This window comes from Haliotis cracherodii, unplaced genomic scaffold (genome assembly GCF_022045235.1).
Source record: "Haliotis cracherodii isolate W230 unplaced genomic scaffold, xgHalCrac1.p SCAF_23, whole genome shotgun sequence".
In the NCBI taxonomy this organism is placed as follows: domain Eukaryota; kingdom Metazoa; phylum Mollusca; class Gastropoda; order Lepetellida; family Haliotidae; genus Haliotis; species Haliotis cracherodii.
Window position 1 is genome coordinate 9,440,938 of NW_027266279.1, and position 17,442 is coordinate 9,458,379.

Below are 17,442 nucleotides of genomic sequence, written 5' to 3' on the forward strand. Positions count from 1 at the left end.
GGGATTGGTCTGGTATCAAGATTTTCATAATTAAGTGTTATTAGCAACATGTTTTTATATGACTTATCCTCAAAAAATGTGCACAAAAGTTCACATCCTTAAAAAAATGTAGGCATGCGATTACATTTATCAAAGAAGATTAATGTATACATGTTGGTAAATATTAGTAACTCTCTCCCAAGTTACATTTCTAGGGAGTGTTAACATGCTCCCACAAAGCTGACATCACGTTTAGATACATACCCCCACGGTCGTAGTGACACGGCCCAGTGCTTGTGCATGAGAACACCTATATTAACCGATAGTAAATATATAGCCTCAAAGAGATTGGCACGTCAGAGGCCTACTTGGGAAGGGTATTTATAGCGTTTGTCAACAACTTCCATCGCAAATATCAGGTTTACGGCTTCAGAGCTTCTTGTTCCTTCAAAGAGAATCTATATCCAATATACTTTATACCCAGTACACTTGCCAGCCTTTATATGCCTGTGGAATTTAAGAATGTTTATGTTTAGTGATGTTGTGCTTTGTGAACGTCTCAGAAGAGTTGGGTTGGTAGGGTGGTTAAAGTGTTTGCTTATCATGCTGAAGTCCTGGGTTCGATTTCTCAGTGCTGGGTTCGATTCGCTGTGCAGAGTTGCGTCCCTTGGGTACGCTAGAAAACTATGATTGTGGGTTCGAAACCCGGTTCGCCCCGATTATGTTTCTAGGTCTGTCAGCACCAAACCCGTGCTCGTGGGTTTCACTGAAGTGGTAAACGTCTGAGACCTGCATCACTTCGGGCTTTCCTCCCACATCAAGCTGACACACTGTGATTTAACTGGAATACTTTTGAAAGCGGCAGTAAACCCAACTCACTCACCTCATGTGGGTTTATTATATGAAGCTTTTTTCGGGTGTCCCTGACTGGGATATTGCTAAAAGTGCCGCAAAACTCACTCACTCACTCTCAAGATTAGTCCACAGGGGAAGGTTTTGTTTTGTCTCTGGTGAGAAATAACATTTAATTTAAGAAGAGAAAACAAGTGTTTTCAAGGGGTTGTTTTTTAAAAAGTTCAGTGCCTCAGAACCAAGAATATTCTTCTTTTTACCCCTTCACTCCTGCCATGGCAGCCATATTGGATTTGTCATTATTACCTGTTACTTATATCATTAATAAATGTGATATGCAATAAGTATGTGGTATACAAACATAAACATATAACATGTAATACTTTTTTATATTGTATATTTTACCAAGTTGTGGATTTTGATGTTCACATAACCATGTGTATGTAGACTAGTTTCATGTCTCAGTGTATCAGAATTTCTGTTTTTGCTAAAGGCAAATTTTCTTTGATAAAATAAGGTGAGCTATTAATGATGTTTTTTTTATGAGGAATTTGATTGTAAATACCATTTGTATATTGATTTCAGGTCTTCCAAGCTTGCCTTCTCAATGTGCAGAGTGACTCTCTTCTTAATGAGGTAAGAACCACTTCCGAAAAAGCTGAATTTTACGATTTCGCCCAAAAGGAGTGTTTGAAATATTGAAGCATCGAGGTACTTGTCCAGTGATACATTATTGTATCATAAGGTTATGTCCCGATATGAAGCAATACATGTTTACAACGTGCAATTAGTCCATAGCCATTTTGTTCTGAAAGGCGGACAGCCCGGGTTCGATTCCCCTCATGGGTACAATGTGTGAAGCCCATTTCTGGTGTCCCCGCCATGATATTGCTAGAATATTGCTAAAAGCGGCGTAAAAATATACTCACTCTCTTTATATGTGGCCCAGAATTACATTTAATGCATGTGATCAAATATTATTGAAAACGTTAATAGGTAATTCAAAATTATAATTTTTGTACATGTATCCGGCATACTATGCGGAGGGATATTGTCATCATCTGGTCCGTCTGTCCGTCGGTCAGTATTTCATGTCAAGAGCAGAACTTGAAAACTGTGAAAGATTTTTCATCTAAACTTAGTACTATTGCATTAACCAGGGGCTGAAGTGGTGCCTTTTGCTATTGTGGGGACGGGGGGACGGGGGGATTTGTCATATTCGCTGACTCTTGTTTATTTTGTAATTTATCAAAGATGGAATGGTAAATTAATAGATTTATTAATATTATTGACACTATGTTTTTCCTGATTATTGCTGGGGGGCACAGGTGGCCCAGTCGTCTAAGGCGCCGCGATTCGCTGTGCAGAGTTGCGTCCCTTGGGCACTCCAGAAACCTATGATTGTGGGGTCAAATCCTGGTTCGCCCCGATTATGGTTCTAGGTTTGTCAGCATCATACCCGTGCTCATGGGTTTCACCGAAGTGGTAAACGTCTGAGACCTGCATCATTTTGGGCTTTCCTCCCACATTAAGCTGACATGCTGTGATATAACTGGAATACTGTTAAAAGCGGTGTCACACCCAACTCACTCACTCACTCACTTCTGATTATTGCCCTTGGTTCCATTCGGTAAAATCCGAAACAAAAAATAATAGAAGGTTGCTTTATATAGCAGCTGTGTTGTTGACATGCAACTCACTGACTGACTCTGTGCAGATCGAGACGGAGAAGATGTTCAACAACATCGACGCCCTCCTGGCCGTCAACCGACAGCTGTGGGAACATCATCTCCTGAAGGTGCTGGAGGAGTCTCGACGTACCCGAGAGCCCTTCAACCCCACCCTCCTCAAACCTGGCTTCACCAAGGAGGTGAGTAGTGCTCTGTAGGGCCTGGTTGATACACTAAGTCACAAATGGATCATGGTCCCAAAAGATGTGTATCATAATAGTGAGGTCATGATACAATACATATAAGAGTGAGGTCATGATACAATAAGTATAAAAGTGAGGTCATGATACAATAAGTATAAAAGTGAGGTCATGATACATGATCACAGACAGATGGACACGATCACAGACAGATGGAAACGATCACAGACAGATGTACGCAATCACAGACAGATGGACATAATCACAGACAGATGTACACAATCACAGACAGATATACACAATCGCAGACAGATGGACACGATCACAGACAGATGGACACAATCACAGACAGATGTACACAATCACAGACAGATGGACACGATCACAGACAGATATACACAATCACAGACAGATGGACACAATCACAGACAGATATACACAATCACAGACAGATGTACGCAATCACAGACAGATATACACAATCACAGACAGATGGACACAATCACAGACAGATGTACACAATCACAGACAGATATACACAATCACAGACAGATGTACGCAATCACAGACAGACATACACAATCTTTAAACGTTCCAATGTGACTTGGGTGCAACGGCAGCTCTTATCAGAGAGTTATGGCAGCTGTATTTTTACTTGGAAACATTCATGATATATTACCTTCAAATCCAGTGTAATTTATGCGAGTATGTCTTGATCTCATTTCTTTGATCTGCAAGACATAAACATTTCTACCTACGTGCCTTAGTCCCCCTCCCCCCCCTCTATGTGGCAAGCACTGTGATGGCTTTAGGTGTCGGAGTTGTCAAAACTCCCATTTGTAATTCATCACCGCCTCTTTAAGCACGACCTGTAATTTATTACTGGGATGGGTGGGGCTGTAATATTCAGGGAGGGTCACCGCAAAAAGTGACATGTTTTGGAGGAAGAGGAACATGTTTAGATTTCACAATTTGGTGGGGTCTTGAAAAAGACACTTGTTAACTTTTGGGCATCGTGAAATGGTCACAAGAAACTAGTGATGGTTATGCCGCATCTCTTATGTGGGGCGTATGTCCTGATGGTTTTTGTTCAACCAGAGCTGGAAGGTAGCCATAGCCTACTCACTCACTCACTCACTCACTCACTCACTCACTCACTGTTGTGTGAAGCTGAAACCTTAGGTGGCCTAACTGCAATTGTTTGTTTGTTTGTTGTTTATCGCCATACTCAGCAATATTTCAGCTATATGACGGTGGTCTGTAAATAATCGAGTCTGGACCAGACTATCCAGTGATTGATATCATGAGCATCAATCCACACAATTGGGATCGATGACATGCTTCAACCAAGTCAGTGCGCCTGACCGCCCGATCCCGTTAGTCGCCTCTTACAACAAGCATCCACCTGAAATTGAAAAACTGTTAGCCCCCAAGTCACTCACTCATTCAACACTGTCTCTGGTTTCAGTTCAGCAAGTTGCTACAGCCCTACACCCAGTACTGTATGGAGCAGAAGGCTTGTGTCGACTACATGAAGGCCAAACACAACGAAAATGACCTCTTTAAAGTTTTTGTCATGGTAGGTTATGATGATGATGATGATGATGATGATGATGATGATGATAGTAATAATAATAATAAGTCTCTCATACACACCTGAAAACAGAAATATCTGTCGGAAAAAGTCTTCAGTGCCTTGGCAAGTCTAGAATTCCTGGAGTTGTAATACCCTGGATTAACGAGGGTGAAGCCAAGTAGCAACACCATTGAAAATCATTTATACAGTTTTTCTGCTATCATTCATCAGGGCCCACTTGCATAAAGCGATCTTAGCGCTAAGACTATTGTAAGCCTATGTTAAAGTATGCGAGTTACGATCATCTTAGCGCTAAGATGGCTTTGTGCAAGTGGGCCCTTATGAATGATAGCAGGAAAACTGTATTAATGATTTTCAAAACTAAATTAAAAAGAAATAACCAAAAGATATATGAATCATAATGTCAGCTGAGATCAAATAAACTTCAATTCGTCACACTACTCATTTTTTTTCAAACTCTGAGCTTTCTCTGTACACCAGATCTGACATGTAAATATTTAACAAGCTTCTCGCATGTATGTTGTACGAGGGTCAAAAGGGATGGGGAAAAGTATGGCATACCATTTTTGAAAATAAATCCTTTACATTTCCTTTACATTTCACTAAAATAATAATCAATGCATTAAAGATATTCCTGTGTGTAATCAGTGGAGTTAGTAGGTAATGAAACGAGAGTAATATATTAATCAGGAATGTGGTACCCCATGTGGAGCCTCAAGAATATATGCATGTACGGTGACATACGTCACAACCTATTACACAAGGTTTGATTGATAGGTGCCTTTGAAATAGCTGCCTCTGTCTGTAAAACCATGGCTAATGACATCAGGCCTTGCTGCTGATGAATTAACTTGGTTAATCATAGAGGAACATTCATTGTTGTTTTGTTTTTGTTTTATGTTTAAACAAAAAACAAATGTTGGCGACATTAAATCATGAAGGCTACTGTCATTAAAGTATGGCACTCTGTTGAGATTTTACTCATGCTTCATTTAGTGTACGTAATCTCCAAGGAAAAACAATTGCTTTGTTTATTAATAAAATATCAATTGTCATTAAACTTAACCTACTTACTCCAACTTCTGTTTGATCTTTTTGTAACTTGTTAAAAAAATAAACATTTTTAGGATATTCGGAAATCTTGTTAAAATTATCTCTGAAGTATTAACAAACTTTTACAGAGTTACTTCCCTTTCCAGATTGATCTCTCTGAAGCATTTCTGAAATTGTTGGTGGGAAAGAAGAAAAAAATGTTTAAATTTTTCCCTACATTTGTAAAATTGGCAAACTGTGGATAGACATGTTTGTTATTTTCTGTCTGTCTCCCGTGAGAGTACACTGTTGTTGTCTGCATACAGTGGGCGGAGGCGCAGAAGAAGTGTAACCGGCTGAAGCTGACCGACCTGCTGGTCAAGCCCATGCAGCGGCTGACCAAGTACTCCCTGCTACTCCAGGCCATCCTACGGAAGACCGAGAACGAACGACAGAGGAGGGACCTGCTCGAGATGGTAGGTCTGAATACCGCATTTGTGTTAAGTCCATATTCCCGGAAGGTCTCCCAAGATTCAACTGTTCTCTGAACTCAGGACTTGCTGTCTTACAAAATGGCTAGCATTCTGTAGCAGACCTGGTAAGACTTAGCTAGAGGCCTCACAATATGTCGCAACACCAACTGACTCGTGTTTTCGGTCAGTCATCTGCTGTTCATCGGTTGATGTCGACTTTGCATACTTTGACATAGACTCGACAATGAGTTTAACAGTAGCCATTTTGTCCTATGTAATGTCTTCTGTCATATGATCACGTAAGGCAACACTTTTGAATTTTATGTTTCATGGATTTATTCCAGCTTTACCACACAATGCTGGTCATAATAAGAATAAAAATAAATATTCATTCATTCATTCATTCATTCATTCATTCATTCATTCATCAATTCATTCATTCATTCATTCATTTTTTATGTATTTAAATGAAATATTATAAGAGTGTTGTCTTTGAAAGAAATCTATGCATATAATATGTTCTTTGGATATTTTTAGGTTAGAGGTAAATACACATGATTGCATATTCATAAATATTCGATTCTAGTGGCCACAAAGAATTAATTCAATTCATGAATGGACAGGGTATGATTCACGGAATATGCGAGTGAATTGTAACAGCCTTGGTTGTGATATAAATGAAAATACTAATATGGCATGTACTGAGCCAAAAGGTAGATTGTGGTAAAATTATGAGGAAGACATTAAAGAAATTATGTCATCTAGCATGAAGATCCTCATTCTCTTGATATTTCTATGGGTAAAAGTTGTTGAGCTATACATTTAATAATACAATAAGTCTAATGTCGCTCTGTTGTGATTATAGATTGGCAAGGTTGATGAGTTTGTGACCCACGTGAACACAAGTATGAGGGACCAGGTCGACAAGGAGCGAATGGAAGCCATTGTGACCAAGATCGAGCCTTACGATGCAGTGGAAGCTCCTAATGATGAATGTGTCAAGGTGAGCTTCAGTAGGATTTCAGGAGCAAAACTTTAAAAGGACATCAACATCAGTCTTGGATTGCCCAGTCTTGTTTATTTTCATGGTTGTTTAGTATACGTTTCACCCGAGGACATTTTCAACCTGGAAGAAAGCCAGCATGGGCTATTTTCAGTAAAAAATATCAAAATTAATCTTTGAAAGCATCCATTTTGTCTGATATGTTTATTCCAATAAAGCTTGATTTTGCTGAATGAAGGCACAAATTATGTGATGTTGCATATTTAAGTCTTTGAAAGGCATTTAGAAGTGATACACTTGAGGAAGAGAATTTATAGATGTTAACGTCTTTATTATGTGGAAAACAATGTTTCGAAGTATATGCTTACTCCTTCATCAGGTGAAATAGTTTTTGTTTAAGGAGTAAGCATATACTCCGAAACGTTGTTTCCTCATAATAAAGAAGTTGACATTTTTTCCTTATTGTACATATTTGTTCTAACAAAGGTTTAACAATATATTATATTTGGGACAACACTTTCTCAGTAAAATACAGATTCTAATACTTATCTGTGTTGAGTCCCATCCGGGATTTGAACCCACACTCTCAGAGAGAGGCATCTAATCACCAGCACACAAATTCAGCGATCTAACCAACTCAGCCACCAAGGCTTCCACAAAAATGAAAGTCTGATAACCGGTAGTCTAGATCACGTACTTTGTGTACCCCTCGGACAAGTGTAGATTGGCGTGGATCCCAAGGGTTGTTACGTGGAAAGCCTGAGTTTGATACCCCACGTGGGTGCAATGTGTGGAGCCCAGTTCTGTTGTCCCCGCCATGATGTTGCTGAAATAAGACAGAAAAGCAGCATCTAACCCTACTCACTCACTAATCATAACCGAGGCGGTCGGGTAGCCTTGTGGTTAAAGTGTTTTACTCGTCATGCTGAAAACCCGGGTTTGATTCCCAACATGGGTACAATGTGTGAAGCTCATTTTCTGGTGTCCCTGCCGTGATATTGCTGGAATATTGCTGAAAGCGCAGTAAAACCATACTTACTGACTCACTCACTAGCTATAACCAGCTGGTTGACCTGATAAGATGTAAAAATTTGAAATGTATGTTTCAGTTGGTTCAGAGCTACAACTCCAACTTCGACCTCCGATCTCCGATGCCAGGCTTCAGTTCGTGTCACAGTCGGGCGCTGCTGATGCACTCCGCCCTCAAGATGAAGGAGGCCCAAGCCAGGGTCAGTACACATGCACTCAGCATGGATTTTCTATAATATAACTACCTTTACATACCCATAGTACCGCCTCTGTGGTCTAATGGTAGAGTGTCGAACCGGAAAGTGAAAGGTCTTGGGTTCAATCCCCGGCTGTGTCATACCAAAAGATGTACTGCCTAATTTTTCCAGTAATAGAAAAAAAACAATAAAGAAAAGGTCGGATAGAAAATTTGCTTTTTTTTAAATGTATATATATTTTTTAAATTTTAAATTTCGTTTAGGAACTTTTTATGTAAAGTAAATGACTATGAATAAGAATTTCTTATTTTTTCTATCTTGGCATACTGATCAAGAATATCTATAAAATAAAATGATACTTTTTCCAGCTTAGTGTCTGCCATCATTATGATGAGATGGATTTTAGACCCGTGAAGATCCATTTTACAATATGTTTTCAACCACCCATGCTTGTCGTAAGAGGCGACTTACAGGATCGGGTTGTCAGTCTTGCTGACTTGGTGGATGCATGTCATCATATCGGATGCTCATGACATCAAGCACTGGATTATCTGGTCCAGACTTGATTATTTATGGACCGCCGTCATATAGCCGGAATATTGCTGAATGCAGCGTCAAACAAACAAACAAACAAACAAACAAACAAACAAACAAACAAACAAACAAGATGGGTTTATAAACATGACTTGTGTCCCTCAGATGGATGTGGACTGTTTCCTATTCACCGACCTGCTGTTGGTGTGTAAGGCGAACAAACGCATGGACAAATTCAAGATCACCAAACCGCCCATGAGACTGGATCGCATCATTGTACAGGATCTCAAGGACAAAGGTCAGATAACGGGGAACACTAACAGGATAAACACACTGTTTTACATTTACATAGTTCAAAACCTGTGAAGATCTGGGTTAGAATAGGTCTTCAGCAACTCATGCTTGCAGTAAAAGACGACTGTTGTGTGGTCAGGCTCGCTGACTTGGTTGATGCATGTCATCATCTCCCAATTGCGTAGATTGATGCTCATGATGTCGGTCACTGGATTGACGCACCAAATAAAACATGGTTCAAATATTGAAATATTTTATAAGTAACAGGTTTCTCAATTCAAGACAGGCTTTCAACCTGTAAATTTCAACGTGGTGGTTTATTTCAAATTAGGGGCGGTCGGGTAGCCTAGTGGATAAAGCGTTCCATCGTCACGCCGAAGACCTGGGTTGGATTCACATCATGGGTACAATGTGTGAAGCCCATTTCTGGTGTGCCCCGTCATGATATTGCTGGAATATTGCTAAAAGCGGCGTAAAACCATACTCACTCACTCACTCAATTATTTCAAATTAAGGGAACAATGATGATTTCAGTCATTCCCCAAGCATTTTGATCATATTTTATATCCTTGTGTCTTCACACAAAAAAGTAAAAGGGTAGAAAATGATAATTGTTTAGTTTGCTGAAAATATGAAAATACACATGAAATCTTTCGATGTACTTTATGAAAGAGGAAATCAGTCCTTTACATGACTTGAACCGTCATTGTTATTGTTATAGGGAGTTTCCTGCTCATCTACCTGAACGAGTACCACACCCCCATCTCGGCCTTCACCTTCCATGGAGATCAGACTGGGGTCAAGGTCTGGTTGGACCATATAAAACGAGCTCAGGTGAGTGCAGACAAAATACCCTATAGTGAACCTGGGCGAGGCCCAAAAGATATGAATGAGGTGGCCGGGTGAGTTGGTTGACTGAGTGTCAGTGCTCAATGGTTGGGGAAGTTGAACAAGTTCGGGCTGGGACAGGTAACTCGGGTACTCGGGTCGGGTGGGTCCTGAGTAGGGCCCGGTACCCACAGGACTACCCGGACACGTGGTTAGTCACATGATACTAGGTCTGCAACGATTACACAACAAGGTGAATACGATATGTATCAGGAATATAGGGTATCAAATATTCACAAGTCAGCAGTTGATGTATGATTTATGATATTCAGTGAAAAATACAGTGATCACTTGCTACAACACTACCTTTTGGGTCCAAATAATTGATGAGCGTTACGGACAATCAGTCGTTTAACTGGGCTGGAGTTGTAGATGACCTACAGGGCAGACTACTGCATGGTATATATTCCATTTTCCATATCTTGCTTTTATAAAGAACAGACAACTTCAAGTAAAAAACACTCTTTTAAATATTTTTTTCGTAAATATTCAATTCATGAAGGGATATGGTTCAATTCACTGGATATGCAAGTGAAATGTAAGTTGGGCATGTTTGCATTTTTTTCTGACTATGCACACTTTGTTACTGACTTAGATGCATGTAAGACGTAACTGATGTATTTTCTAGGAAACATATTCCGAAACTCTGATGAAGGATCAACAGAAGGCCCAATCCAAGGTCAGCCAGGTCAAAGAGGAGGTCAGTTACACGCCTCTCAGCCCCCTCCCAAAACCTGACCTCATCTCAATGGAGCGCACTGGGAGTATAGAGTCTGCCGAGGGCAACTTTGTCCCCAATCTCACCACACAAAACTATGCATCACCATCATCGCCAAAGAAGCCCAATGGTATCGCAGCACATCTGAGCTTACAGGATGTCGGGAGAACAGGATCAATGGGTACGCTCGTTAACCACACTAGTCCAAAGTCAAACGAGTTAGCCACATCCTCCTCCTCCCCCGACTCGTCGCCAGTCACAAAGAAGAAACACAGACCGGTGTCGTCTTGTCTCTCCGTGCCTAACATCATGGATGGGCGCCAAGACCTGCAGATTTCTCCCTCACTTAACGTCTCTCGGGACGATTCGAATATTGACGATCTTAAGGAAGAAGACAGCAAAGAGAAACGGAACCCTCGAAGGGTTTCGAGGAACGAAAAACGTTACTACACTGTAGATTCTGTACAGGAACTTCAGAAGAACAAAGATCGGGATAATAGTATACATAAAAGACTTTCCTGGAACTTAGGGTCAAAAGAACTAGGGTGTAAAGACTTGCGTCTAGAGGAGCGGAATCTACAGGACCCGCTCCACGCGTCAGATTCTCTGAGGAGTATTCCAAGCTCTAGTGGTTTTAGTTCGTCAGGGTCGTTACATTTGAACCCAGAGAGTGAGATCAGTGAGGAAACGTATATTCATACGAGTGACCATGATGTGTCGATGTTGAGTATTGACCGGGAGGACATGCCTGCAGAACTTACGCCCGAGACCAAAAATTTCAAGTCCAAGTCAACATCAGACATCATGGCGTTAATGCAGGATCTGAAGACGAGTGACCAGGAAGGCGGGATTACATCCGTGGAACTACCCATGGTGGACAGCAACAAGAAGAAGCTGTCACACGCGCAGATACTCAGGATGAAGAAAATGCACCTACTTCTTAACTCCAACGTTGAGGCATCGTAAGTGTTACCATATCTTAACTCCAGTGTAGAGGCATCGTAAGTGTAATCATATCTTAACTCCAACGTTGAGGTATAATAAGCATAATCATATCTTAACTCCAATGCCTGAGGCATCGTCAGTATAATCATATCTTAACTCCAACGTTGAGGTATAATAAGCATAATCATATCTTAACTCCAATGAAGAGGCATCGTAAGTGTAATCATAACTTAACTCCAACATAGAGGCATCATTAGACCATTCATATTTTTAAATCAAGTGCTTCAATCACAATCATATTCCTTTTACCATTACATGATCAGACTCTTAATGTGATGACTGTTTGTTTCAGGGAGGTATAGCAGTCGGAGTGAGACGTTGTACATAGACGTATACATAGCCAGAAACATTGTACATATGTACATATCTCCTGTACACAGAACTAGACAAAGTGCTCAGTGTATAACAAGGTAGCGTGTCATTCATGGGACATGGTTATACAAGAAAGTGATACAATATAGGGTCAAGGACACTGTAGTGGTACAAACAGCTGCCAAATACTGCGCACCACCAGTATTAGTACTGATGAAATGATATTGGAAAAGACCAGTATTATAGCAATACACTTCTCCACTTTGGTGAAGTCTCATGCTGTATTAATAATCCGGAATTTCTGGAAATATTTGTTAGAAACCAGGAACGCTGGAATGAATTCTGGATTAGACTGATCAAAGCTAGAGAGATTACTGGTTTAAACCGGTATTAGCTGGAATCAATACTGGATTGTACCTGTACTAGCTAGAATGAATACTAGATTGTACTGGCAATTGCAGGAATGTTGTGATTAGCTTTACTTGGGTATATGATCTCAAGACATCTTCACCATTACCAAGATGTTGACAGAGCGGCTTTGGACCGAGACCTCTGGAGAACAAACTGTGTTACACAAGGCAAAAACTGTGAAACCTGTCTGACTGGAATCCCTGCTCCCAGGACGATTCTGTAAAGAAACGTCTACATACACAGGACATTACTCTGTCAGAAAGAATTTTTAATCCGGAAATGTGTTCATCGGGACAAGTGATTGTTGAATGAAGTACATTGACAGAGCAAGAGATTACCATATTAGTTTTGTTCGGTCCCATGATTGCCTGGATGGATGTTTAAATGAGTGGAAAGATATTGTGTGGATAGTGTTAGCTAGCCCTACTGAAGGAAGGTGCCATGATTGCTCTCAAAATATTTCCTGGAGTGACTGGACAATATGCAGAGGAGCAAGATGAAAATTGTTTCAATAAGCACCCGATTAAGTGATGACTGGTTGTCCTATGCAATAGACGACAGATGGTACTTTATTGGGATTTAAAGTCACAGCTGACAGAACAAATACAATTAATAATGTCAACACTAGAGAATAACCGGATTCAATTATCTACCGGAAAAGATTTCATTGGGCGTGAAAGGTGTGAAAATTATATGAATGTATCACTTAAATTCAGTGATGACACCAGGTGTTTGCGAAAAGGTAAGCATGTCCTGCTTCACCTGTAGCAACTGCCACTCACATGATTTGCAAATAAAAGGATGTGTTTGTTGCCTGGGGCTGCTGAGCAGGGCTCCTGCCATGGGACAGAAGCCTGAAGGTGAAGCTGATACTGATTGTTCTTGCATATCCCTATAAAGTACTGTCAGGAGTCCTCTATCTGCCCTAGAGCACAGCCAAATACCTCGACGAGAAGCACAGTGTATATGGTGAACAGATCGCGCAAACCACACTTGCCTCGTCCCAGGCATCTGTGTCGAACTCAAGACGCATGCAGCTGCACCTTTGTTTATTTGATGGGGATATAATTGTACTACACGTGGCCCAAATAACAAATGCCCTTGGATCAGAGCCACTAGATGTAGGATGTTTCCCTCATTGCCCTTCCAATGTTGCCTCTTCACAATAACGGTGTTGCAAGCACCCTAGTCCACGAGATGAGAGCAATATATTTCACCAGAGGTCCATTTAAGTTAATGTTTGTTTTGGGGCGGCGGGGTAGCCTAGTGGTTAAAGTGTTCGCTTGCCACACCAAAGACCTGGGTTCAATTCCCCACATGGGTACAATGTGTGAAGCCTATTTCTGGTCTTCCCTGCCGTGATATTGCTGGAATATTGCTAAAAGAGGTGTAAAACCATACCCACTAACTAATGTTGGGGGGGGGTGGGGTGGCGTCGGGGTAGCATATTGGTTAAAGTGTTCTCTCGTAATGCCAAAGACCCAGGTTCGATTCCCCAACATGGGTACAATGTGTAAAGCCCAATTCTGGTGTCCTACGCCTTGATATTCCTGGAATATTGCTAAGAGCGGCTGAAAACCAAACTCACTCTGTGAAAAATGTATGGACCTCTATATGAAATAAATGGCTCCCATCTCCAGGACTACTTGGTTACACAGCCTCAACAATGCAACGAAGCCCTGATCAAAACAACGACACGAGGATTACGTAGACTCCATGTTGTATCAGCGTGTGTTCGTGGAACATGACATCTTCGTTGTAACATTAGGACCACGCTCCATAGAAGCAGGACTGTAGGGAGGTATCCTTAGACCAGTCGATACGTTTTTGAAGGAATGGTCAGTTCGTAATTAAACATTTGCTTATTAAGGTTCCAGAATGCTTGTATCATTTTTGAGAGGACGTCAAACCGGGATAAAACTACATGTACCAAATTTGAAACAACATTTTATACAGTTGGAGACCATGCTATTCTGTGGGGTTTATAATCTGCTCCACTTCTGATAGGGATATTTAATCTTTTCATAATACATAAGACCAGTTCTCATAATATGTCAAGTGTATATTTAATAAAGAATGACATCTGATTATTCTTATCAAAAGCTGAGCAGTTTATTTTGTTTTGAAATCATTATAGATATGATCATATTAATATTATCTGAAACTTCAGTTCGTAAAACCGAGATTATCTGTAAGTGAGAGAATAAGTAACACCAATCTAGGAATATATGAGCACTTCTAGAGCACAAGAATGTTGGCATTTTTAATCCCGGACTGGCTTTTCTGTAGAGGAATCTTGCTGGTGTTTCAAGAGCTGAAAGATACGTATAATCTCACTGACCGAGGAAAGGATACTGACTGACTTCTCCACTTCCACGATGTAGGTCAATGGGTAGAATCTGATGTGCTAGTACTACAAATATCATCCGTATACTGCTGAAACATGTTTGATAAGAATTTAGTTTTACTTTCGATACTGTATTGTTGTGAACAAGTCCATGACATCTGACTGGTTGTTTATTATAGGGTGTGGTGGGGGAAAAACTTTCTTGTATGTTGGGGGTCAGATTAAATCCCTTCACAGTTTCACCTGTATATGGTGGGGTATTCTAGTGGTTAAAGTGGTCGCTCGTCATACTGTAGGTCCAGGTTTGATTCCCCACATTGGTACAATGTGTCAAGCCCATTTCAGGTGTCTCCCTTCGTGATATTGCTGGGATATTAATAAAAGCCATGTTAAACCATACTCATTCCAATTCTTAGACACAAACTACCTGTTTCTCATGATTTTTTTTGAGGGGGGGGGGGGGTTGCACGGGTAGCCAAGTCGTCTTAGGCACCGCAATTCGCTCTGCAGAGTTGCGTCCCTTGGGCACGCCAGAAACCTATGATTGTGGGTTCAAATCCCGATTATGTTTCTAGGTTTGTCAGCACCATTCCTGTGCTCATGGGTTTCACCAATGTGGTAAACGTCTAAGATCTGCATCACTTCAGGTTTTCCTCCCACATTAAGCTGACACGCCGTGATATAACTGGAATAATGTTAAAAGCAGTGTTAAACCCAACTCACTCATTCATGACTTTTTTAAAATGTGTATAAGAGGGACTTTTTCTGTTGTTTTTTTAAAAATAGAAATACTACCTAATGTCTGCTTCTATAGTTAATATGAAAGAATCAGGTTCATGGTGGGCTTGTTTTTTTACCTTGGTGCTCTTTTGTATCGAACTGATGCTGGCTTCCTTTAACAAAACACTATTGAAATAAATATTTGAACCTTAACATCAACAGTCATTAGGATCAAGACATTTTACTTGGAAATTTATCTCAAGAACTGACATTTATATGATATACCCCCACAATTTCCCAATATTAACACAAGTCTTGCCAACACAACATCCAGTGAATTTGAATATCAATCCCAACTGAGAAACTGGTGAGTTCCAAGTCTTCGAGCAGCACAAGACAATGTTCGCTGCAAATCCTAGTTTCGAGTGGATGATCATTATTTTCAATATCATTACACCAAAAAGCATTTTTAGAATTATACAAGATGAAAGCAATATTTTTTATATTTCTCATGAGTCAGCAACATGTACAGTATGCATGTTTTATTATATATTTATTATTAATGGTTAATATCGGTTACTATGAAAGTGAGTACCTATGGCCTGTTTCACAATGACTGTAGTGCTATGAACTCGAACACTTTACCATTGATTATAACAGTCATAGCTGTGAGATTTCTTGAAACAGTGCCTGCAAGTCCTTGATGTGCCGAGCAACTAATCGTTAAGTTGTATTTTGTACCCATAATTACTTGTCGTAATACAAATAGTATGTACCTTTTTTAACTGCCAACTAATAACAATAGTAATTTCCATTCTAACATAACGGTTTTAGAAAACTAAATGATGAAAAAGATATCGCGGCCTATTGATGCCATTTTTTATATCTGTACTTGCAGTATTTGGATAGTTCAAAAATACAATTGGTATCCATAGACTCATCCCAGAGTTTGAAAACAGAAAATGTTTGTTTAGTGAAACATTGTTGGGGGTAATTTGTGGCTCAGTGTTGTAAGATCTGGTGTTAGAAGTAACTCGTCAGTCTGGTATTGTGTGGTACGAGATGTGTTAGATGGCGTTCATTGTGTGGGGGGTGTTGCAGGTTGCCGGCGTGTTGAGAGTGAAGCATTACTACGTTGTCCACTGTCCCTACTATGAACCATGTGATATTCAAACCTCTGTATTTATATATAAATATATATACATATACTAGTATCCCAAGAAAAATGTTAGTAAATAAAATGTGAAATCTCAGAATTCTTGTGTTGTATGTCACTACAAATCTTCCCAGGCAAGGGAGATGACTGCCCAGTGCTCGGTATTAAGGACTGGTATATCAGTAGGCAATATTCAGCACAGCACATATTAGGGCTGGACAGGAAACTCGGGTACTCGGGTCAGATGAATGTACCCACTGGACTAACCGGACCCATGGTAAGTCAGGTGATATATTGTTTAATGACAAAAATTATCTGAAACACCGGGACCGCCTCCGTGGTCTAGTGGTAGAGCGTCCGCCCGGAGAGAGGAAGGTCGGGGGTTCGATCCCCGACAGCGTCATACCAAAAGACGTTAAAAGATGGTACTTGTTGTTACCCTGTCTGGCGCTCGCCATTAAGGGGCTAAATCAAGGACTGGTCGGTTCGGAGTCAGTATACTGTGTCTGAGTGGGGTATTCATGTTAAACTGCGGCATGGTATCTCAGTGGGCTAGCACTATAAATAGGCATCAGTCCTGACTAGTACAAGCAGCCACACACACACACGTGCATGCACGTCGCTATATAAGTGCAATAATCTTGGACGCGACGTTTAACCCCATTTCACCTCACCTATCTGAAACTCCGTGGTTAAACTACAAGTCACTGATGTTCACATTTCTTTCTGACTATTCGTTCTGACTTTCATATGTTTGAATAAAAATTAAACTTCCGATCATTTTATACGTGTATCTAAATACATCTTGCCAGGGCTACAGTCACGGGTTTCAGCAGTTGCCTTTGAGGTTGGTTGGTTGTTTTACCCTGCATTCGGCAATATTCCAGCTTTATGACAGCGGTTTGGACTAGACAATACCGTGATTGACATCATGAACATCGATCCACGCAATGCATCTACCAAGTCAGCGAGCCTGACCACCCAATCCCGTTAGTCGCCTTTTACGACAAGCATAGTCGCTTCAT

At 40.5% G+C, this 17,442-nt stretch overlaps 1 protein-coding gene across 7 annotated transcripts in view; it reads left to right on the forward strand.

Annotated features, from left to right (window-relative positions):
- The window catches only part of LOC139471871 (pleckstrin homology domain-containing family G member 5-like), a 210,484-nt gene extending 198,534 nt beyond the window's left edge, over positions 1-11,950 (forward strand). For 6 of the 7 annotated variants that reach the window (XM_071254380.1, XM_071254382.1, XM_071254379.1 and 3 more), the window contains 10 exons: positions 1,417-1,467; positions 2,549-2,701; positions 4,170-4,280; positions 5,657-5,806; positions 6,669-6,806; positions 7,916-8,035; positions 8,732-8,864; positions 9,582-9,694; positions 10,377-11,428; positions 11,764-11,950. In XM_071254380.1, coding sequence (XP_071110481.1) covers positions 1,417-1,467; positions 2,549-2,701; positions 4,170-4,280; positions 5,657-5,806; positions 6,669-6,806; positions 7,916-8,035; positions 8,732-8,864; positions 9,582-9,694; positions 10,377-11,428; positions 11,764-11,773 — 2,031 coding nt within the window. In that variant the 3' untranslated portion in view covers positions 11,774-11,950. Of the gene's footprint in view, positions 1-1,416; positions 1,468-2,548; positions 2,702-4,169; positions 4,281-5,656; positions 5,807-6,668; positions 6,807-7,915; positions 8,036-8,731; positions 8,865-9,581; positions 9,695-10,376; positions 11,433-11,763 lie in introns of those variants that run through there. The other variant, XM_071254377.1, reaches the window with a different exon arrangement.
- The last annotated feature ends 5,492 nt before the right edge of the window (positions 11,951-17,442 follow it).